The sequence below is a fragment of the Peromyscus eremicus genome, chromosome X (genome assembly GCF_949786415.1).
Source record: "Peromyscus eremicus chromosome X, PerEre_H2_v1, whole genome shotgun sequence".
Classification (NCBI taxonomy): domain Eukaryota; kingdom Metazoa; phylum Chordata; class Mammalia; order Rodentia; family Cricetidae; genus Peromyscus; species Peromyscus eremicus.
The window spans coordinates 81067185-81092462 of record NC_081439.1 but is presented as its reverse complement, the minus strand read 5'-3'; the positions used below and the strand labels follow the sequence as shown (position 1 = coordinate 81092462).

Sequence of the window (25278 nt, the reverse complement as noted above, 5' to 3'; positions counted from 1 at the left end):
TTGATGTGAAGCAGGTTAAGTCTTGAGTGCCTCTAGTAAATATGGGTCATGCCCCATTTTTTTCTTGAGAGAATTTTGCCTTTGGATAAACGATTGGAGCAGAAATGTTTGCCTTTAAAAAAAAAAAACCCAGCAGTTTGCAGTCTTCAGCACTTCCTGTGGCTTTAGGCTCTTAGCACACACAGTGTCAAGCTAGGATCAAACTTACACCTTATCTTTTCTTTACTTTAGGCCTTGATGGGTCTGTGGGGAGGGCTCCTTGGCGTTGTTGAGCAGGATTTCAGGTAGGGGTTCCATGAAGGGGAGAACAGACTCATCTATACTCTCAAGTGCCAGACTGGCAAGAAACCCTGCTTCACTAAAGTAATTTACTCTGTCATTTTAAAGATAATGATAAAATGAATCCTGAAGTGGGTGGTCGTGTTTTCTGGTAGTACTGCTGTTCCATCTGGAGGAAGTTATCATTGGCTGCTGCTTATTTAGTAGCAGATAGAAAGCCTCACGCCTTTGGGCTGCCACAATCATGATAATGAACATTATGTTCAGAAGGGGAGCATTCAGACTCTTTCCCAGTCGCCCTTATCATGACACTGGGAATTTAATACATTCATTTATTCTTCTTTCAAGAAATAGGATTAAATTCAGAATGGAGCAGGGAGCAGTCTTAGTCTTCTTTGCATGATCTTCAGGGGCTGTGCAGTTCCAGCTGTGTAAACATGATTGCAGAACTTAGGTATTGACTAGTGGGGGAGGATTGCAATTTGGGTGAGGCACACCATGGCTGGGATGGAGCCAGACATTCTTCCACCCACTTTAGTCCACACCCTGCGGGGTCGGCTTGCTCAGCTCCTAGAGTCAGAAGTGAAGATGGGGCAGCTGGAGTTAATTACACTGTTATAGCTTCATATCTGTGAGGGATGAGAACTAGGCAAGGGTTAGGAAAAATCATATCCTCATGATACTGTACTTACAACAGTAGGAAACAAAGAAATGGCAGGTATTGGACAAAGTATGGAAATGTAAAATATTAAATACCACAAAAAATCTAAAAATGCCTGTTAAAGCTGCAGCTGAATTTACATTCAATTTGTTTTTCCTTGTGGTGACAGGAATGAAGGGTGGGTAATATTTAGTTGATTGGAGAAATTTAATGTTGTAACCAGTAACTGGAATCAGCTTTGTTCTTTAGATTTGTTTAAGTTTTGAATTAATATATAATTTTATAGACCTCTAAAATCTGAGCATTATTATTATGGAATAAGTGTGATTTCTTCAAAATAAATGCAAATATTATGGACCATCCAATCCTTCCACCATGCCTCTCTCCACAATTATACAGGAAGTTGGATCTGCTCAATTCAGTGGTCTAAACTCTAGTGATTGAAAGGCACATAGGCATACATATGCCTGAGCTCCAAAATATGAACTTTCTGAGGAGATAGTAGGCTTTCATGATGTAGATTTTCCATCTTATTCTTGGGAGGGATAATCACCAGATGAAACAGTGATAGTTGGATTCCTAATGGGTATGGATTTTAGGACATATTTGTGATCAGGGAAGAAAGAAAAACATTACTTTTTCAGTGCACCAAAGTGGCATTGTATTTAGGTGTAAACCAGTTGGTGATATTCATTCTTTACATAACTTGTTATTGAAGGACTTCCTTCTGATTGGATTTGAGCCTGTTCCATGAAAAGGAACTCTTGGCTGGCACTACAAACTTGGTGAAGAGCCTCTGGCTGAGGAGACCACAGGCCCAGGGTTGGTAGGTTTACATACTACTGATGCTTTGCTAAATGGACAAATTCTCTTCTAAGTATTTCCATTTATACTCATCGATTAGTGATCCTCTCAACCTTAGTCTGGGAAGCAGACTTTTTGCAGTAGGTGATAGTTAATGCAGACTCATTACTGGACAAAGCATTGAGAATGAGCCATGTTGAATCCTCAATCCTAAATGGGACATCTGTATCAACCTCTCCAAGGCCCAGGGAGCATCAAAGAAAAAGGGAAGAAGAGATTATAAAAGGCAGAAGATGGGGAACAGTGTCATGAGATGTTGTCTCAGAATATAACGAGACTGTTGCAGTCGCGAACACACAGTAACTGTGGCTAAATACACAAGACCTTCACATACAAAAAAATGCTTGAAAGTGGGAAGGGGCTGTTTGGGAAGAAGGAAGTCAACCAGAATGGGAGGGGAATAAGACAGTAATGGAGATGGATAGGACCACTATCCATTGTATACACATTTGGGATTGTCATAAATTAACAAAAAAGCAAGATCATTTTCCTGAGCCATTCAGTTCAAACCATTGTCTCTGAAAATATTCATAGGATGGGAAGCTATGAATTGAGAAAAGAATGCTGTGTTGATAGAACTCTGAGTTTGAGTCATTCTACAAGAATTAAAAAGTAGAAAGGTGAAAAAGTTCAGTAAATTACTGTTGATGATCAATATTGGAATGTCAGTGAAGTCAGAGATTCACTAGAGAAATTCACACATACACAGGCATTCTTTTGTTCAATAGCTGTGGGATTCCTAAGAGATGAAAACATGCCTGCAGAGTACCCAGCAGGAAATCTAGGGACATCTCCATCTTCCATCATATTCAACTGACATGTGGGAAGTCTTGTCAATACTGTCCATGTGTTGCCTCTGGGACTTCAAACTGAGATACCTATTAACTGTGCTGCATGCTGTAATTGTTTCATGTGCAGAGCATCCTATAACATTTAGCTAGTGGATGCCTGTCTGAATCATTAAGTGTGAGCATTATGTGTGCCATAACAGCATTGGAATTCCTGCAACTAAAAGGGAAACACACTTGGCTTGTACTTCATCCACAATCACTTACACTTAAGCTATTGATAGTTGATTGGGATCTGTAGCATGCTGGGTTTGTGCCATAGACTTCTAAACATATTTGATGGGTGGAACAGACAGGGAGGCTGTGGGTTTTGGCAAGCTGTGGCTCCCATTAGTCAGGCTGACTGTGTCTGACACTAAAGACTCCAATTCACCAAGATGAAACTAACTTCTCTAGGCTTTGGCTGATGGCCCAATGATCTTGACATGAAGGGCAAGAGAAGGCCAGTGTTACATTAAGCTATGAGTTTCCACTGAGTAAATAGTTGAGTAGTTTACTGAATGGTCTGTTTTTTTTTTCTTTTGGAAAAAATATAAAGTTTATGGTACCTTTTTAGAAACTGAAGACATTGCTAAGATTTAAAGTTTTTTGTTTTATGGCAAATGTTAAAATGTGAGCTCTTTCATAGGGTATGCAGACTAACTGTATAGTTAATATTCCTGTCCTTAAGGTTTTTATCTTGTAAGCAGTGTTGGTAACATATCCTACTAAGGACATTCCAGACACAGCTGTTTCTAATAATAGGCGGGTCCCCACAGAAATGTCAGGCATATTCTGAAGGGTCTTCGGTAGAACAGAGGAAATGTCTCCAGAAAATGGACTGTTTCCATTGTCAGTGGTTTTCCTGGCAGACACTTGCCCATTACTATTGTCTTTCATTGACTCCCTGTAGCTCACAGAGGTATGAGTTTTTAGCAGAAAAATCTGCTATGACAAGGAAAGGCCACAAAGCTGAAGGAAGAGAAATGAGGTCTGAAGAGAGATTGTAAGATGAGTGGATATTTTGGTCACAGCAGAAAGGAGCTGAACACTGTGGAATGGAGACAAGGAAGATGAGATACAGACAGGAATGGGAATTAATCCATCAAGGTACTTAATATTTAGAGGTTGGAATAAAAGTTTCATTGAGCAGTGGAAGCTTCTTTCATGCAGTGTCTATGAATGTGATGAAATTTTGTAAAGACAGTTCAGTCTTAAATACACTGTGGGAGCTGTCAGTGTGCAGTTCACAGAATTGTTCAGTCTAGTGCATAATCAGTCTACGATTCCCCTGTTCTGAATAATCTGTGGGGTGTGGTCAAAAGAAAGTAAATAGTACAGATGGATGATTTACTCTGAGGTGAGTTCAAGAGCTTTCTTAAAGAAAGGGGAGATATGAGCATCTTCTTTAACCTCTTCTGTTGGTTTTTGTTTTGTTTTGTTTTGATAGAGTCTTGCTCTGTAGCCTAGCTGGCTTTGAACTTGTGAGCCTCCAGCCTTCTCTCACTCTGGTGATGTCATTATAGGTGTGGACTTTCACAGCCAGCAACATTTAGTTTCTTTTGCCGGCGGCGGCGGTGGTGGTGCACGCCTTTAATCCCAGCACTCGAGAGGCAGAGCCAGGCAGATCTCTGTGAGTTCGAGGCCAGCCTGGGCTACAGAGTGAGTTCCAGGAAAGGCACAAAGCTACACAGAGAAACCCTGTCTCGAAAAACCAAAAAAAAAAAAAAATAAAAAAAAAATAAATAAATTTACTTTCTATAGTGGAGGCTGGCCTTGAAATCCTGACCTTCCTGCCTCTACCTCTCAAGTGGTGGATGATAGGTGTTGTACAACCATAACTAGTCACATCTACTAACTGGACAATCTGTTTGATAGCTCTCTTCAAATTTTTCTGGCTTCTTCAAAGTTCCTGGGTAACCTCAGGAACATTTAGATACTGTGATTATTTTTAATTTTAAATATTAGTTAGTGTTAGAGGTTTTTTTTTCCTGGACCTCCTGTGTCTAGTTGGGAGGTACAGAAGGAAGGCAAGCTCAATCTTCATGTCCTTAGTAAACAGACATGGCCAGAAAGAAAGATTGTTTTTAATGATCATGCAGACAAGAAAAATTTTCATTTCAGTCTGTTAAACAGCATAAAAATGTTTCTCAAGCACTGGGTTCACATGTGTCTTTTTTTTTATTTAAAAGTTTTTTTTCCATTTGCATACCAACCACATTTCCCCCTCCCTCCCCTCCTTTCATTTACCCCTCCCTTCCCCCACCCCACTGCCCATCCAGTCCTCAGAGAGGATAAGGCCTTCCATGGGGAGTCAGCCAAGTCTGGCATATCAAGTTGAGGCATGACCAAGCCCCTCCCCACTGTACTGAGGCTAGCAAGGTATCCCTCCGTAGGAAATGGGCTCCAGAAAGCCAGTTCATGCACTAGGGATAAATCCTGATCCCACTACCAGTGGCGTCACAAACTGTCATCCATGTTCTGAGGGCCTAGTTCGGTTCTATGCAGGTTTTACAGCTGTCAGTCCAGAGTCCATGAGGTCCCACTAGCTCAGGTCAGCTGTCTCTATGGGTTTCCCCATCATGATTTTGACCCTTTTGCTCATATGATCCCTCCTCCCTCTCTTCGACTGGACTCCAGGAGCTCCACCTAGTGCTTAGCTGTGGATCTCTGCATCTGCTTGGTTAGTAAGCTACTGGATGAAGGTTCTATGATGACAATTAGGGTAGGATGGTCTAGTTGGGGGAGGGACAGAAAGGGAGAGCAAGGAAAGAGATATCATGATAGAGGGGGCCATTATGGGGTTAGGGAGAAACCTGGTGCTGGTGAAATTCCCAGGAACCCACAAGGAAGACCCCAGCTAAGGCTCCAAGCAGTAGTGGAGAAGGTCCCTGAACTGGCCTCCCCTGTAATCAGATCAATGACTACTCTGTCATCACATGTGTCTTTTTAGTGGCGGTTACACAAGGAATTTGATTCCTTCCAAACAGTTTGCCCACATTTGTCTCTTGAGTAGTCTATTGAACTACCAAGGATCTCCTATATTGGGATGGACAACAGGGTGTTAAAAATACAAACTTTTCAGTTTGCATAAACTCTGTACAAAACTTCATACTCTGAAGAGTGCAAAGATTTCCCAAGAGAAGAAAATCATTTGTTAGTGCCCTTGTTTGTTAATGTCCTATAAACATCTTATCCAGGAAGTTATATTAGCATTACAACTCTGTGTACAACTCCCCTCCCGTGTGTGTGTGTGTGTGTGTGTGTGTGTGTGTGTGTGTGTGTGTGTGTATTCAGAGTGTTCTTGGAATGCTTCCTGAAGTCTTCTAAATACCATTTTTATATGTCCCATTCTCTTTTTTCTTTTCAAAGCTTTCCACTCCCAGCTCAACCCATTGGTCCATGGATATTAGATAAAGAACTGTGCTATGTCTTAATATATGAGCAAATGATTACCTTTAGCTCTTTAACTCACCATCATTTGCATTTTCCCAAAACTGGTTATTTCATTTGCATTTTTAATGATAACATAGATTAGTTTCTGTTCACAACTGATTGAAACAAATTAAAAAAAAACGAAGTTGTATTAAGGGGATAAGAAAACTCTAGGGCCAAAGAAGCTTTTTCTGTAATTAATAATTTCAATTTACTCAGAGTATTTTCATGCTAAAGTCCAACATTTCATGTTAAACACTTCTGCACCTTCTGTCTTCTGACTGCCAAATTGGAATATCTGAGACTGGAAATCATGTAGGTTTGAATGAAGCTTCCAGTTCTCAACTCCCAGTGCTGTCTGGTTTTCTGCCTGGACTGCTCAAGGCTTCTCTCACCACTGCATAGAATTTGCTCATTGGCTCTATGTTTCACAGATCCAGCCATGAAGGATACACGTTTAACCAACAAGGGGAAAATGCAGCAGGATCGGAGGTTAGGAGATGCAGTCTTTTGGAAAAAAAGAGATTATGCCAAGGGTACCTGCCAATGGACACAGAATTTAAATTTATGAGTCTATTTTTCAGCACTATTGTGATTTGTTCTCTTGTCTTAATTTGTGAATGGAAATAATTGTTAAGAACTAGTAGTGGTGTAGGTGGTGACGTGAGGAGTGGGGAAATGAAGAGAAATGGAGGGGTGGATTTGGTTGTTATGGTCTAGGCTTACTATGCATCAGTTACTACAAGATATTTTTCTAAAACTGTGTCAGTGTTTTAATTCAGGTTATTTTAGCCCAAGAGTTTTCTGCTACTCCTGTGGGCACAGTTTTGAGTCAACTCAGGGAAAACCCCCACAGCTGTGGCCCAAATAGATAGCAAAGCTTCTTTAACGCTCTATGGAGCTGCCATGCTCTGCATCAGTGAGGAGTTGGGGAAAGCCAATGGCAAGGAGGGTCACAGTGAAGCATGCCTGTGTTGAAGGTATAAGGGCCATTTCCTTCTGGATAAGTTCATAGGGCAAATGTAGGATATCCTCACATTTTCTGACTTCTTCAAAGAATAGATTAATTGATCTTTCTTCTGAATTTGTGTAATTGATTGTGAGGCAGCACCTAATAACATGCAGCCTGCTTTCCTCTAAGTGGGGTGATTAAGTGGACAACCCCAAAAGAATAACTCTATGTAATTTTAAAGAAAAGGAGCATAAGAACAAAATTGAGCATTGTCCAGGAGAGACGGATAATGACAAATAAACAGAAGGTGACGTTTGATCCCTTCAATTTTAGTATTCATTATTCATAGTTATTATTCATAAATTCTAGCACAATTGTTAGGTCTGCACCCCGGTGACACATTTGCATTTTATTTTAAGTTGATTTCTACCTAGTTGTGCAAATCAAGATTTCATGAGTTGAGTGCTCTTCTATACTCACTTCTATATGTTTTACATTATTATCTCCACCATCTATTTCACTATTCTACCCAATATTCCACCCCAAAAGATTTCTAACACAGAAAAGTGATATTTGAATATATTTCCCTAAGGCAATCAATTTACTTTTAATTTGTCTGGAACTAAGCTTTTCTTTGTTGCAAGAAAGAAGGATTGAAACTGCTATAAAATTTATTTGCTTGCAGGAAGATATCTGAAATGAATTTTTTAATGATTGTGCTGTTTGCTGTACCCAGAAGCAGTGTCATCACACTACAGCATTCCAGATGGTTTCTGAGTTACACTGAACCATCAAGATAATGCTCAAAGTTTCTGCAAGGCCTCTGTTGGTAACAGATAGTCTACCTTAGGTAACTAACAGATACCAATGCCCCAACATTCCTGCTTACTTCCAGTGATCATTTCCAGTGATTACTATTCAGCTAAAGACACAGCACACTAGCCCTTTGAATCACTGTAAACAACATGATTGGTTTACTAACCATTTTATTTTCAAAGCCCAATGAGTGATTGGAGAATTACCAACATAGTCTTTTAATTTGCCCTGTCAGTCCTACAAACTTGGGAATTAAAAAAAAAACCTCTAAGGAATCTGAAAGTTACAATTGCAATACGTTTATTGACTCATGGCCAGTATTGTCCTTTCCACAAAACCAAGTGTCCTGGGACTTAACTGAAGGAAATGTCAGTTCCTGTTAAGGAGAACCCTGCTGCTGGATGTTCCTCCTACCTCCAAAATTAAATTTTCATTTTAAAAATGGAAGTGTTTTGTTTTCAGTGCTGGGTGTCAAACCCAGAATCTCCCGTGTGTTAGGCAAGCACTCTTACTATTAACCTATGTTCCCAACCCTGCTACAAGGGAGTTTTTTTTCTCCTGGTTAACCTACCCTATCTTTTCTTGCTTTATCTGCCAACATTACTTATGCTATCCTTACTATGTGTTTTTGTCTCAGGCACGCAAAAGCTCAAATCTACCACAAAGTGGCTTTTGTGCAATTCCGTAATGTACTAGTAGTTTATTTTTCTGGGGAAACCAAATTATAGCTAAGTTTATGTTCAGAGCTCCTGGTAAGTACATTGTAAAGACTCCACTTTGCAAGCAGCATAAATAATTTCTGAACATGTGAAATGATCTGATTGTGTTTAATCTATGCAAAATGAAACAAATGGATTGAATTCTTCAGAGACCCAACTAGGTGTTGTAAGAGTCCCACTTGTATGGGCTAAGGTGCTTAATTTTGTGAGAGTCTTACAGTGAGACCCTTGAAAACAGTCTCATGTCATTCAGAATTGCAGTATCCCAGTGCTCCACATTGTAGGAAATAGTTCAGGACCTACGTCATCTCATATCTTATCTATAAAGATGCATTTTCAAATGGTTTCTAAGCACTTAGATGAAACCCAGCACTTTGTCACACAATTTTTTCCATCACAGAAGACAAATACAAAGATCTTAGTCTACTCAGTCTCTGCTTGTCTCGGTCACTGTCCCCACTTCTCATTCCTCTGCCTCAATTTTCTGGGTAGCCCTTTGCTTCATTTCCTTGCTCCCCATGTATCAACACAAATGATTTATACTTATACACATCTTGATATCTGTTCTTTATGGACTGGATTGAATTGAGCACCAGTACAAAAATGAAAGTGCCAGGAACTATTGTGATTGCCAAAATTGCAACTTAGATCATATGAACTGCACATGCCACACTGTCATCTATCATAAATATTAAATTCTCAAGCACTTATACTTCCAATATGTTTTAACTTTGTCTCTTCAACTAGCTCAGCACTAAAGATTCCATTGAAGATAATTCGATTTCTTTGAATTCTGAAAGAGCCATCTTTTAAATCCATTTCCATGTTCCATTGGTGCTAAATGAATTGCAGGTGAACAGACCATGAATGAGGAGAAAGGGTTATGTACCACTTGGCATCAGAGGCTGGCTATTGGGTGACATTTGATAACTAATGCTGATCTGTCAAATTGTCTGGGACAAGGTTGGAATTCATCTGTCTTTTCAGCTGTCTTCCCCGTGTCGAGCCCAAAGTAAGCTTTATAGAATTTCTAGTGTTTATCAACCATTCTGCAAATGCCATGATAGGCTATTAGGACTGGCTTTTTCTCCCTCTTCTGGCCTCTGTTTTTGGCAACATCCCTTTGCCATTCTCAGTAACTTTGTTTTGATATCCCATTCCCACCCTCACCCTTCTCCACCAGAAGCTGTTTTTATTCTTCCTCACTCCATAGCATTTGGGTCCCATTTACTAAATGTTCTTCTTAACCAAAGGAAAAAGATTGTCTTAATTTGATAACGGACCCTTTTATTACCACTGGTATTTCTTTTTTCTTTTTTTTTTCTTTTTTTTTTTTTTTTGGTTTTTCGAGACAGGGTTTCTCTGTGTAGCTTTGTGCCTTTCCTGGAACTCGCTTTGGAGACCAGGCTGGCCTCGAACTCACAGAGATCTGCCTGCCTCTGCCTCCCGAGTGCTGGGATTAAAGGCGTGCGCCACCACTGCCCGGCCCACTGGTATTTCTTAATGTGTATACCTGAATAAATGAAAAAATATAGGGAATTTTCGCCGTGTGATAAGGACTGGTTTGCAGAGAACACTTTTTGACATCTATCAAATAATTTCACATCAGTATTTCAAGTGTCAATCACAATTCTGCCACTCCACTGATTTTGTCTGCTGTGTATCAGAGCATTATAGGACTAAGGGCTGCTAAGAAGTAGGGGGCTAAAGAAGTGGAGAACAAAATGAATGATTTGGGAAGGAATAAAGGCAGAGGGTAGTAAGATACAAGTAGCTATTTGTAGTAAAATCTGTAATTCAAGTTTCATCAGAATTAGACTGGCCACAGGATGGTTTAGTACTATTGGCTCCTAAGTCTGTAAAACTGTGCCAGCCTTCACGGATGTCCCTTTACATGTTTTACAGATGGAATACTGTCTTTTATGGTTAAATTTTTACTTTATGAAGTGAGTGTAACTCCACTCCCCTATGGCTTTGAGAAGTTATTCTTAAGTCTTTATTGAATTTTGTTAGATAATTAGAAGGTACTTTTTTCCTGGTATCTGAACATCCACGCAAAGCCAATTCTCAAAATATCAATCAGATCCAAGCAAACAAAGAATGTCTGAGTTCCAGTGCTTCTTGCTCTTAGCAGTTTATCAACATTCCTGCTTGCCCCCTTTTCGTTGAGCCCATTAGCACTTTGAATACTGTGTCAAGTTATAGAAACAGAATAGATGTTCTTTCTTCAGACTCCGAAGGCTTTGAAAGTGCCTTTAGGAATTCTTTCTTGAATAATTCTTCCTTTTGGTAATTCCCCTGCATAATAGATTGATACATGAACTTTGTTATGAAGTCTTGTAATATTTTTCAGTAATAATTTTGCCAGAGTATACCAGCTTCTCCCGTAGATCTGAAATACTTATCTTAGGTCATATTAGTCTTATATTTTATGGGAATCAATGACAATTTTTAGATGTTAAGAAATAGTGTTTGATATTTGAACAGCACATTCAGTTTATAATCTACACTTTTAAACTTAGTTAAAAATTCATAAGTTATCACAGTACAGTCCCTGCTAACTATTGCTAGTATAGGAAACTTCCAGGTTGAAACAATTATATTTTCAATTGGTTGTAAAATGCATACTAGATCTCTTTAGAACCACCCCAAACCACTTGTCACTTGACTAATGTTTCTCAAGTTCCACTTTTATTGCCCTTGACAAAGTGACACAGATTACTTTTTAGGTTTCTAAACTGTTTCTATTAGCTAGAACATTTATTTCCAATTTCAAGAGTTGCATCAATGCCATAGTATCTCGAGGATCAATCTAGATTTCTTTTTGTTCTTTCTGTACTTTATATCATTCCATTAAGTTAAACTGTTATTCACTATTACTCTATAATGGCCTTTTTGCTACTTTTATTGGGTAGGGGAAAATCAGATTGGCATAATGTTTGTTCATTTAGAGCTTTAAAAAGCAAGCAAAACATACATGACTTAAACAAGTAATTTCAAGTGGGATGAGTGCTATGAAAGGGAGATCCTTTGAATCCTATCTTAGTCTAAGGGATGGTTGAGTGATTCCTTAGAATGTTGAGAAAGTGAAATTCTAGTTGGGACTTCAGGAATAATGTTATCTGCCATGAGTTGTGTTCATGTATTGGAAATAAAGACTCCACTAAAGAAAATAAATAGCCTAAATAAAGGGGAATTTATTTTGCCTCTTATATAAGATGAGTTCAGTTCTGATGAGGTAACTCTAGATTTTCAGTATCTCAAGGTCCTTATATCTTTCTATTTTGCCACTCATAAGGCTCATGATTTTTAAAGAGTTACTGCATTTCTATTAAGACAGATACTGTAATGTCTTTAATTCCAGAACTTGAGAGGCAGAGGCAGGCAGATCTCTGTGAGTTCAATGCCAGCCTGATCTGCAGTGTGAGTTCCAGAACAGTCAAGGCTACACAGAGAAACACTGTCTCAAAAATAAAAATAAAAAAATATATATTGTAGCTGTAGTCACTATGATTCTGTTCCAGATAGGACAAAATGGGAAAAAAATAAAGACCAATAATCTCACAGATAAACTAGTTCTCTTTCAAATTTTCATAATATCCTGCCTTCATAAAGTTGGTTTGATCTTAGTTATATGACCACACCTGTCTTGAAAGAAGTCCAATTAATTTTTTTAAAAATGAAGCACATTATCATCCCTATGGAAGTGGGACTCTATGATAAAAAATATGTAGTTATTTCTAGGCAGTTTTTTAAAATCTCTGATTCAGATAAGTAGAAGTTACTCAAGTGGGATACCTATCAAAAATTGTGTTTCATTTGAAGGTACTTTTGTGTATATGTGTGGGAGTATATGTTCTATGTATGTAGGTGCCCATGGAGACCAGACGAGGGCATTAGATTCCCTGGTGCTGGAGTTACAGTCACTTGTGAAACACATGACTTGAGTACTTGGATCCAAAGTTGTGTTCTCTGGAAGATTAGCAAATGCTCTTCATCACTAAGCAATCTCTCCTGTCTACCCCAAATTGTGCTTTCTTGATTAGGCAAAGTTGACCACTTTTAATGGCACTTACCTTCTTCATAATCTTTCCAACAATGCTTTTCATTATACTTTACATAAACTGACCCAGTCTTGGTTGTAGATTGTCTTGCCCATGGGCTTTTTGCAGAATAAGTTGTCTAGGTGAGTAATGGTACAATCCAGGAAACTTTTCTGATTAATATATCACTTGTTTATATGTTGGATTACTGTCACTACTTTGAACCTGCAGTAGTTGGAACTCATTTTACATTTTCCTATTTATAAATCACTTCTAAAAAGGTAACAGTGCCCTTGCAACTGTAGCCTTGAAATATTGTAGTGTTGGATTCCTGTATATGGTCAATAAGATCTTTGAGACAATGCACTAAAACTTTGAATTAGAATAAAGAGCTAGTAGTGTTGTTGACCACATTCATTGAGACTGGACACCTGTAAAATCCACCAGAGCCTCTCAGCGCCTCTGTTCTTCCAGGACTCTGAAATCTTAGCAAAGTCTGAGTTGGCTTTTATTGCTTTGGATGGGACTGTGGATAGACACCATTGTTGCAGCACATTGTTTGCCTTTATCTGAAAAGACAGATGTTTCATGTCTCAAAGACAGTAGCAATTTCTGTACAAACTTTTGCTGTTTGTATAAATACCATATTCTGGGATTTTTCTATCTGAATTACTTCTTTATCCATCATGACATAATTGTTATTGTCTGTTATACCTCTCATAAGGTTGCAAGACTGATGTTTTGAAGATTTATTTATTTGTTGCCAGATGCTTGGAAATTCTCTCATCAGTGTCCTGATAACAAATAATAACAGAATTATTGATTACTGTGTAGATTTCAGGAGCTTTATCTCTGCTTCTTCTTGCTGTTTTTAAGTTAAGACTTCTCCGACACTGTGATTTATGTCCCTTTTCCAAATTTATGCACCCACTTTGTATTTTTTTCTGATTTGTAAGACCTGGGGATAACTTCAGAAGTAGTGAGGACTAGTTGACAAATTCATTAGTCAACCTTATTCATGTGTATGTTTGAATTAAAACCACATGCCTCGGGACTGGAGAGATAGCTCAGTGGTTGAGAGCAGTTGCTGCACTTGCATATGAGCAGTGAACTCATGTTCAATTCCTACCACCCACATGGCACCGTAAAATCATCTGTAACCCCAGGTCCAGGGGATCCCCCACCATATTTTGGCCTCTTCAGGTACCAGGCATGTACACAATTCACTTACATACACAGAAGCAAAGCACTCAAACACGTAAAATAAAAAAGAAATGTATCTTTTAAAAAACCCACCTGCCTTCACACATCTGTGTATGGCAGTGAGTTTGAATCATCACAACTATTCGTGGATTTTAGAATCTTACACTTTGCCTAGGTTTAGGCCAATACTTTCAGATAAAGGTGTAAGTAAATATCAAGTCACACATATACTTTTTAGGGGAACCCTAGCAGAGAATTGGTAAATCATTAGCCTTTTTAAGCAAGAGCCTGCATCCTGATTATTTGTGATGGGTGATACAAAATGGCTCCTCTCTAGTTTCACACCTCTGTCCAACACCCAGCTGTTGTAGTAGCGGGCACATAATCTTTACCAATACTAATCTTTTCTTTTATTTATTTTCTCCTTTTTCTTTTGCAGTCTATCTTTATTGATAGTCATAGGGGGTATTTTTATTGTGTTGTTCTCACATTTAATATTACAGTGAATTTCTTTACTAAAATTATAATTTGGAGTACATTTATTCTGTCAGTTTTAACTATGACTTCTCTTATATAGAAAATGAGTATAAATAGTTTAAGCTAGGTTAGATTTATTTTAATCATATTGACACAAATATCATGCTATTTGAAGCCAAAACTGATAAATTGAAATTCACTATCTGTGGTACGTGCTTAAGGAAATATAAATATCTGATTTAAATCCCAAGTGAGAAATTATTAGTAAATTGATCTTTTAGATTCATGTAGTTACTTGAATAAGTGAGAAAAGTTCACATAATTAATCTAAGAAAATATTGTATCATTCTGTCTCATGTACAACCAAGATGGACTTAGCAAGCTTGGTTAGTATTCTTAGAATAATTGCATCTTTTTGAGGGTGCTATGTTAGTTCATGTTGTTGTTTGTTTTTGCTCTTTACTCTTTTCAGCTCCCAAATAAATCACACAGAGAGGCTCATTGTTACTTATAAATGCCTGACCTTAGTTTGGCTTGTTCCTAGCCAGCTTTTCTTAAATTATCCCATCTACCTTTTACCTCTGGGCTTTTACCTTTCTCTTACTTCTGTAAATCTTACTTTCACTCTTACTCTGTGGCTTACTGGGTGGCTAGGTGGCTGGGTGGCTGGCCCTTAGTGTCCTCCTCTCTTCCTTCTCTTGTTCCTTTTTCCTCTCCTCCCAGATTTCTCCTTCTATCAATTCTTTCTGCCTGCCAGTCCCACCTATACTTTCTCCTGCCATTCAACTCTTTATTGTCCATCCACCTCCTTATTAGACCATCAGGTGTTTTAGACAGGTAAAGTAACACAGCTTTACAGAGTTAAACAGATGCAACATAAACAAAGGTAACACACCTTAAAATATTCTACAAGTTTGTCTTTCTCTTCCCAGACAGTGATTCCTTTTCATTTATGTAGTTGATAAGCAGAAGGCTACCCTGGTTTTTGCAAAGATTCTTCTGAGAAGTCTGAGTTACTACTTCTCTTTTCCTAGATTCATTACATCTAGGAGGCATCTTTATCTGTCATTTTTATTTCTTGTCAATGCATAGTAGAGATCCAGGTTTCCTTATGGTGTTCATTTGAAGCAACCTAGAATGGTGAGGGAACAACATATTGGATTTGAGGGTAACACATGGATGGGATTCTGCTATTGCATGGTGGTGAAAACAACTTCATCTCAAAGTTTAAAGAGAGCTCCCTCATAGTAAACAAAACAAAACTGTAAGAAATAAAAGGTTGATTGCATTAGGCAGAGTCTGCTTTATAGTGGGTCACCACTGTTATACTCTAGAATTGTGAGTGTCCTGTAGTATCAGTTTAATCATAGGCTAGAATCTCTTCTTTTTATCTGCTCACATGATCATGGCTCTATGGCTTAGAGGCCAAGGTCTTTCTATCTTTGTGCCCTGATTTAAGAACCAAAAGAACAGCATTTCCATTGCTTTCTGGATTTTTTTCTCCTGGCTTCTAGGGATACTTGATTTGATTTATAGAAATGGAAGTTGTAGAGGCCCTCAAAAGTTTCCTAGTGAGATCTGAGCCTGCTTTACCCAGCAGGGCTGCATTAGGAGATTGCTTGACATGGTTACCAGGTGATTGGAAGGGTCTACACTTGGCTGTGCTTGAGGGAGGTCTTTTGCTCCACCCCTTGGCATTCCTATAAATAGCCCTTTAGAAGAGACAGGAAGGACCAGTGGATAATGATCCAGGCCCTCCCGAGGCTATCCTGTGTTTCCATCTTTTTCTCTTCCCTCTATCCTTCTATCTAATATCTCTTATCCCTCACTCCTTAAGAATTCCCCATCATAAAATGTGGGAGCCGGTCTCCCAGCTGGCTCCCACAGGAAGTCAATTATTGAACTGTGTTTATTTTCACTTCTTTACCATCTGTCCCATCACCCCAAAAGCTGACACTTATTTTTATAGGTGTTACTTGAAAAATTATGGAAAATGCGTTAAAAGATAAGGTATTCTTATTTAGAAAACTTCAAAGCTGTGTATTTTGTTGTACTGTAACAATCCTAGAGCCTCCTGAAGAAAGCACAGGATTTAGAGAAAACCGAAAGGAGGTGTATCAGCTTTTCCATTCATGTGTTTGGAGCTTATATAAAGTGCCTTCTTTGTATGTGCCAGCATATTTTTATTATTTTCATATTTTGTGCCTCCCCAGGAACATATGCATGTTGAATTGTGATAAAGTAGTAGATGGCATCCCTTGGAGTTTGCAAACCCTTCATTTTTTCACATGCATGGCTATTCATGCAGTCATGATGTAAACCTGTGCTGGCATCTGAAGAATTGCCCTATTTTTTTTAACAGGCAGTATTCTTGTTGGTGATGATGCTAATTTGTTTTTTGTTTTTTTAAATATGCAAAATTCTGAGTGCTTCATTCTTGAGCACTGAAATGGTTCAGGAAATACCTATGTTAACCATGTTGGTAATGTTTTCACCAGATACACAGAGCTTTTTCTTTAGTCAGATTTTAAATAGCTTAAATGAGATCAAATGCCATGTCCACAATTGTCTTCAAATCTGTACTCAATATGGATAAAATCTTTGCCATCTAACTACTTCCAGTGGCTTTTCTCTCCTATGCCATTTATTGTTTTTTTTAAAATTAAAGAAACACGCACACACACACGTATGCAAGGCAGATGTGTTATATATAGATTCATTTCAGGACAGCCCCTTATATGCTAGCTTCATACTCTTACAAAAATGGAATCACAGTATACAGTTCCAATTTTTATGCTCTAGCTCTCTGTCTCTCTCTCTTTGTGTTTGTATGGTAGACATACATATACTTAATTTATATTCATTCACATATGAATTCCTTTGCCTTTGTGTTTCTTCTAGCCTTCCTACCTCCTCCAGTCCTACCTCAGGGTTTTATTTTTGTAAATATTAATGCTTCATATTGTGAAGCATTGTACAATATGATGAAAATTTTCATTCAGTCATCCTTATACAAGAATGTCATAAACATCAATTAAGCTGGAAAATTGTTGCTATATGCAAACCATTTTAATGCATATTTATTCAATGATCGTGCTGTTGTTAACCCTTCATTCATGCTTTGGTAAAGTAGTCTTTGTAGAAAGCTCCTCTGAGAGCCAAATAAAATACCTAGCTCTGAGTGAACCTGAGCTGGAAAGATTAAAAATATGTTGCTGTAATAATTGTGAATTCTAACTATTAAGATCTTTTATGGTAGGGCTAAAGCAATCAACAAAACCTTTATGTTTTAGTAGCATGGGATGGACTGTACATATTTTTAGAGTTGTCTTAGTTAAGTTTTTTTTTTTTTCTGTGAAGAGACACCATGACCATGGAACTCTTATAAAGGAAGGAAAACATTTATTTGGGGCAGGCTTACAGTTTCAGAGGTTTAGTCCATTACAGTCATGGCAGGAAGCATGGAAGCATGCAGGCAGACATGGTGCTGGAGAAGGAGCTGAGAGTTCTATATCTTGATCTGCAGGCAGCAGGAGGCTGTGTGCCACACTGTGTGTAGCTTGAACATATATGATACCTCAATTCCTGGCTCCACAGTGATACACTTCCTCCAACAAGACCATACTTACTTTAATAAGGCTGCACCTCCTAATAGTGCCACTCTCTATGGTTCAAGCATTCAAACACATGGGTTTATTTGGGACGATTCCTATTCAAACCACCACAGGGGCACACTGCGATATGTTAATACACATCTATAGCACGTACTAATTAATGTAATAAACATTTTGATCTTCATGTTCTTAAGAGAGACTTCAAGTTCTCTGTCTTTCTAGATCCTCTCAAATACATAATAGGTTATTGTAAATTGTAGTGCTACTGCTGTGTGCTGTGTGTTAGAATACTAGAACTTGTGCTTTTGTGCCTACTTCTATCACCCCCTCCCAGTTCTGCCTTTCCTAGTTTCTAATGCCTATGGTTCTATTTTTGTAGCTTTCATACATGAAGGACAATATGTGGTACTTGTTTTGTCAGTCTTGACTTATTTTGCTCAATGTAATGTCCTTCAGTTTCATCTACTTTATCTCAAAGGATAGTATTTCATTTTTGTTTATGGCTATAAAATTCCAGTAAGCATCCATACCATGCTTTCTTTATCCACTCCTCTGCTGATGGGCAGCTAAGGCAATTCTGTATCTTGACTAATGTTAATAGTATAATGATATACTTGGTTTTGCAGGGATCTTTTTGATTTTTATTTTTTGAATATATGTCCAGAAATGAAAGGTAGATTAGTTTTTCTGTTTTTAATTTTTCTTGAGGAACCTTCTATTTTGTTCTCCCTAATAACTGCTGTAATTTGCATTTCTACTAGCTATTTATATAACATTAGGAAGTAGGTCCTTAATAAAAGTGAAGATTAAAAAAGAGAAATAGCTGGTTTGTGGCTAATTAAATAATACCCAATATATAAGAGGGGTGTGTGTGTGTGTGTGTGTGTGTGTGTGTGTGTGTGTGTGTCTAATTGAAGCTTGTGAGTTCTCTAGAATGAAGGGGTCCCAGAGTATTCCTTCTTATGGGAAATCTAGTCATAGTGATGTCATAGTGAAGTGATTTCTTGGGGGAACTGGTGGTCAAAAAGAAACTATGTATTAGGTTTGAAAAAAGAGTGCACAGTAATTGAAATGAAAGCACCATGTTTCACTGGTAAGGTGGAAAGGGGTTGATAGTGTTCATAAATATTATGGGCAAGTTTCTTTGATAACATGAGCGTTGCTTCCACATCCTCTTCTGCTGAATGCAGTTTCAAACATAGGTGATTTTGAGCAGTAGGTGTTGATAAAATTGCTGACTCTCCGCACCTTAGTACTGAGGATAAACTTTTAAAGATACCTTTTCATTATAACTTGTTTCTTTTTAGGATTTTTGTTTTGTCAGCAATGAGAACAGCAAGGATCATTTAAAAAAAGAGTAGTGTTTAGAGGGAGATCTATAGCTTTTTAAAAATCCATTTTTTTTTCCACACTAGTCCCAAAAGGCAATAAAGGACTATTCAAAGTGCCGTTTCCCAAAAGGGCCTGTGGATACCAGAGAGACCAGAGGGGGTTGAAGTGATTCCCCGGAAAAGCTGATGAAATTGACATTTTCCTTTTTTTTTTTTCTCTTTCTTATAGACCAGAATGAAGGATTTCATTGCAGGGAAGAATGCCGGATTCTTGGCCACTCTGATAGATGCTGGATGCCCCGGAATCCTATGCCCACCCGTTCCAAGTCTCCTGAGCATGTGAGGAACATCATCGCTCTGTCCATTGAAGCTACTGCTGCTGATGTTGAGGCTTACGACGACTGCGGCCCCACCAAGCGGACTTTCGCAACCTTTGGAAAAGATGTCAGCACCCACCCGGCTGAGGAGCGGCCCATCCTGAAAGGCAAGAGGACTGTCGATGTGACCATCTGCAGCCCCAAAGTCAACAGCGCTATCCGGGAGGCAGGCAATGGCTGTGAGGCTATTAGCCCTGTCACCTCCCCGCTCCATCTCAAGAGCCCTCTGCCCACCAAGCCTTCTATGTCTTACACGGTCGCCCTGGCTCCTCCAGCTCATGATCTGGAGCACCATGCCAACAATGGCGCCTCTCGTCCTTCTGAAGCTGAGCCCCGTGGAGCCGACAGTGAGAAAGTCATGCGTGAGGTCAATCCTATTCTGAAGGAAGGTCGTGACAAGGAATCTCCTGGCGTGAAGCGTCTGAAGGATATCGTTCTGTAAACCCGTCTGGGGAAGAAAAGAGAAAGAAATCACACTGGCTAGTGAAGATGCAGCAGCTGCTCATTTTAATTGCTCACCAATGGTTGGTTCTCGAGTGGCTGCATTGTAGAGCTTTCCCTAAATGTATTGTGTATAAGTGACTATCATTCCGTGACAATCCCTCTCGTTTCAACAGGCAGCAGGGGTGTTCAGTTGGAGCAAATTAGCTTTGGCTTGAGTTGTTCATGGGGCCTTGATGTTGGGGAAACAGAGGCAAATTCAGTTGTGAAAAGTATTATGTATTAAGTGTTTGAATTTATATATTTTTATATGTCAAAATGATAATATAAATCACCATTGTTTGTGAAGAATTACATTTAAAAAAGCAAAAAGAAAAAAAGAAAAAAAAAACTCTGGACACCTTTAATAAGCTCGCCACTGTTTTTTGTAGTGTAGACAAGTTAGTGGTCATTTATTGTGTACTGTTCATTGATTCAGTGATGTGAAATCGAGCCCCCAAAAGGTTGTTTCTGAAGCTCGAGTACTTCCCAATGCCGCTCCTTTGCTGTGGACGCCCCTGCTTTAAGAACCCTTTGCTAGCTGTGCTGTTGTTGTATTTGATATTGCAAATTGCTATGTGTGTGGTGATGGCAAAAGGCTTTTAAAGGTCGATGTTTTCTTTTCTTAAAAAAATAATAAAAATACAGACAAAAACAAAATGCAGAAAACTGAGACAGCAAATGAATGAGCAACACCACACCTAGAGGTTGAGTACTTGTTGGATACTCACGTTTTTTAATCCATGTAGTGATTGCTCACCACCTTGCAGAGGATTTCTCCTGCCTTTCAGTCTTCTGCCCGGGTCTGTGTTAGATCATTGTAGAAAGTCATTTTTGGATATGCTGCTATCTACTTTGCAGTTGTCAGAAATACTGTGCTGAAAATTTTATGAGATGCATTATTTTTTTTCTAATTTTCAGACCCTGAACAGGAAAGTTACCCCTGAAGTTATCAGTTTTCAGGCTGAGAAATTCCTTGTCTCCAATCATCTAAAACTCACGCAACATGACTGAGTCTATTTTGAGATCTAAATTAACATCTCTTTAGACACACACTTCCTGATTCAGTGTTTTCCCAATCATGATTGGAATTAGATGGTAAAGCACATCATGGGCTAGAATTAAGGGCTCCATGTTGCTCTTTACCTTAGGCTTATAAATAATGATAGAGTAAGCAGTATAAAGTGTACATTTAGGAAAAGACAGGTACTAACATCACTAATCTAATTACTGTGCCTTCTAAACGGAGACACTCAGACACTTGAACATGTCTTTTTATGACTAACGTTTTTTTTGATTAAAATGTGAACAAGAAATTATTAAAACAAAAATCCTTTAGATTTAGCTGACTCTTTTTTGCTGTAGGCTAGGAATATGCCTTTTTAAACTAACAGACCACCCATTCTTTTTGTTGTTTTTAACACTGCACAAATGCCCCTTTTTATCATCTGTTAGTTAATATTCACTAGCCAACATAGTATTCTTGCAGCCTAAGAGTTCATTATTTAAAATAAACTAAAGAAACATGTCACCTTTGCTTACCTTTGTCTTAAAAGAATTGCTTCTAAAGAAACAGGTTTTTTGGTTTCTCTCTCTCTCTCTCTCTCTCTCTCTCTCTCTCTCTCTCTCATTTTTGTAATTCAAGAACACTTAGAAAGAAAGCTAGAAGTTAGAGCACTAGAATTCAAAAAAGAATTTATTTTCTTAAGTTTAGGTAGATACAGTCAGCTCTTTGAAATGTTTTCATTATTTTTACCTGAGTTCCTAGCTTTATACATTACTAGGAATACTTTCTTTTGTGGGTGGTGGGAGGGTTGTAAGGGAGGGGGTGGGTAAGGCACTGGGCATGGGGTTAGGTAGGGGAGAAGATTTCTGGAAATATAAAAGGAACCTATAATGAAGCTGCAAATCCATCCTTATTTCCTATTCAATGCTGAATACTACCTCATGCAAAATATTGGGTTGGCTGCAAATTTCTCCCTGACACTGACACAGTTAGAGACCTTTATGTCTTCTTGCTTCATTTAATTTTATCTCATATATGTTCTCTTATTCTGGTTTATTTCATTTTGATGTAGTAGATTATGAATTAGGTATTTATTTTTCCTTCCAAGTGACTATTTGATTAACATATTCAACTTTTTTTAAAGTGCCCTTTAAGTTAGGATGACTGCCTATAGAATTTAGACTGATCTTCGCCATGATCCATTTGATATTATCTTGTTAGCTAGCACCTCAAGGTCACTTTGTAGTCAGATTGGATAGCTTTCTACAGGTGGATTTCTTATTCTGCTCAGTGGAAACTAGGGTGTTTGAAAGATTGTGGAAAGTGGAATGGAATGTTGGAATGTAGAAAGGCCACTGCCTGCCATGTGTCTTACCAGCCAATTACAAACAGTGTAGCAGTGGCATTTTTTTAAACTTTTTTTTTTTTTTTAAAGCAACTACAGTTCTTAAATTTTGTCCCTAGAATCTAGTTTTAGTTCCAAGCTATCTAAAATCATTGTTCTCAGTGGGCAGTCAGATTTTTTTTTTTGTTCAGAGAATTCTCATTAAGGAAGTATCTTTCCCCCTCCAATTGTCTGATGGAAGTGCAAGCGCATCCTAGGAGGGCTTTGTAGGCAGGTTCTACAGGCAGACTGTGCTTGCAAATAGGACTTTTGTGCAAGGATCTGAAACTTCCCATCGAATCGGGATTATCCCCCTCCCTTTTTAACACGTGATGAAAAGCTACCGAGGCCAGTGGAGCAAATATTTTTTTGCCTTTTCTTTCTACAAACATGTTACACACTTAAACATGGGAACAATTTTAGGTTCCAAGTCCTAGGGAGTTCTGTTCCACTTATTCTGATGTCCCTTGGTCATGAAGTGTGACATGCTTAAAAATTTTCTGGCCAGGTAAACTTCTTTATTTGGTATAGGGAATCTAGTTTGCATTGATTGATTGCTTTCTCCCAAACATAGAAACATGCTAATCAGTAAGAAATGGGGAGAAGTAATCCACAATGCCCTATGGAAACTTTTCTTTTCCCTATGCAGACTAGTAAATCAACCTGTTGAGAATGAAACTTAGTGTTTCAATGATCCTCTGAAGCCATTAGCAAAAGTGAGGGTCTGTCATGGTACTGAATAGATAGTGGACTATGGAACCCAGGAGTTCCTGCAGAACAGTGGTTCTTAGAAGTATTGTCTCAAAGCAACATCACTTGGGAACTTCTTAGAAATGATAATTCTCTATCCCTTCCTAGAATGGCTATGTAAGAAATATGGAGGATTTGGCACAGAAATCCATGAGTCAGTTGCCCACTCAAATTTGAGGTCTTGTTAAAGCACAGGTTGGTGGACCCTAATCCTTCGAGTTTCTTAGTTAGTTGTTTTGGGGTAGGATTTATTTTCCTGTCTACAGGTGCCTAGATGAGACAATGCTCCAGAGGCAACTTGCCTCATAGGACTAACTGTATGTAAGGTGGCCATTTATGCAAATTTGTTGACATGGTGACCAACTGATCACTAATGAAAGATGTAACTCTGAACTTTGGAAATTGAGACTACCCAGAGTACCTTCCAGATCCTGTTGTCTCAGCATATGGCTATTAGAGGGGAATTCAGATGACTTTTTCCTCTACACCTACCATACCACTAAAAACCAAACACAAGTGGTTCACTTGAAGTAGAAAGACAAGGAGTGGTTTGAGGAGAGGCAGGTATGGAAGGGATAGCTTTTTTTGGGCATCCAAGGTGGAGAAAGGATTATTACTGTACATAATCCATTTTATGGGGATCATTTTGATGCCAAATGTTCCCCCAAGGCACTCTCGACAAGTCTGGTCCACTTGGCTCTTTTCACAGGGTAATAAGACCCTTCTGACTTTGAAAAACTGGCATAAATGAGCTGAAGAAGTCCATTGTATACAGTCCTAGTGTTTGCCTTCTTGGTAAAATTACATTTTAAGGATGTCATTTCATGAGTCAAATTGTATCTGCTGACACTAAAGTGTATTGAGATGTTGTTCTTTAGTTTAAGTATGTATCAAAGTAATATTCAAAGGGGATGTATGGGGGTGGGACTGGGACTGGGTGGCTTTATATTGATAATGAAATCTTCCAGAGCAAAACACATTGTCCTAATGAAGTTGTTGCAGCTCTCTTTGTTTTCTTGTGAAGCTGGAATTGGCCTGTGGGTCACTTGTTGTGCAAAAGTGAATTAATTTCAAATAGGAGTCACATTGCTTTTGTAAAACAAAGAAAATCAACCACCTTGTCTGAAGTATACGTTGTAAGGCGCTCTTGGTAAAGAACAACCCAGAAACACCTGACCTTGATTGGAAAGCATTGTAGGTCATTAGGGAAATCTGATGATGCTGACTATTGCTCCAGCTATGTTGGCAATTAAAGATGACCTTGTTACTAACTGAATGTTGCTGTCAACCTTAGCAAGCAAACCAGCTAACACCTTCACAGCACCAGTTAAGTAGATGTTTACTGGCACTGGCTGCCATTCAGTTGAGGAAGGCTAAGATACAGACTAATGACCAAGAGCCAGACTAGGTCTAGCTAGAAATTCAGCAACAAATACCTCCTTGTGCTATTTGAATGCTAAGGTATTAGTTGCAAAAGGCTTACGCCTTCGCTCCTCCAGTGAGGGGAATGAGCCTGATGACACTATTACTGTTTACCTGTCAAACCAGGGTGGCAATTTAGAAGGATGCAAGTACAGTACGTCTCATTAAGCAGTCTCTGTTGCTGATTATATGAAGATGAAATGGTTGTATATGCTGATCTGTATGTTATGTACATTTTCACAGTGATTGAATCATTGTAAAAACAAAAAAGACAAAAAAGAATCACCACTCTCGTCTATTTTATGAAGATGATAAAGCAGCTTTATTAAATTATTACAGTTCTGTTTTAAATGGTGTTACCTGCCACATTGTTTCCTTTTATCTGGTGGTTCTCTGTTTCCCTCTTAAATGTGTTTTCTCTGCTTCAAAAATTTAATGCATTTTAGTATTAAAGGCTATTATGGAAAAAGTATTGAGTTTTTTGTGAAATGTGTCTTGGAGAGTGTTTTTTTCCCCTTTGATTGTGGGTAGAAGCGTCTCAGAATTTGGAATTAACCAGCTCTTTGTAGGGGCACTGATGTTCAGGCAAAGACTTCCGTTTGCCTTTCCCATTTCAAACAACTTTCAACTTCCTAACT

The 25278-nt window shown here is 38.5% G+C and overlaps 1 protein-coding gene across 1 annotated transcript in view; it reads left to right on the top strand.

Annotated features, from left to right (window-relative positions):
* Window positions 1-20314, top strand: part of Pcdh19 (protocadherin 19) — a 102756-nt gene extending 82442 nt beyond the window's left edge. The window contains exon 6 of the mRNA XM_059250618.1: window positions 19451-20314. Coding sequence (XP_059106601.1) covers window positions 19451-20040 — 590 coding nt within the window. The 3' untranslated portion in view covers window positions 20041-20314. The remainder of the gene's footprint in view (window positions 1-19450) is intronic.
* Window positions 20315-25278: the final 4964 nt, after the last annotated feature.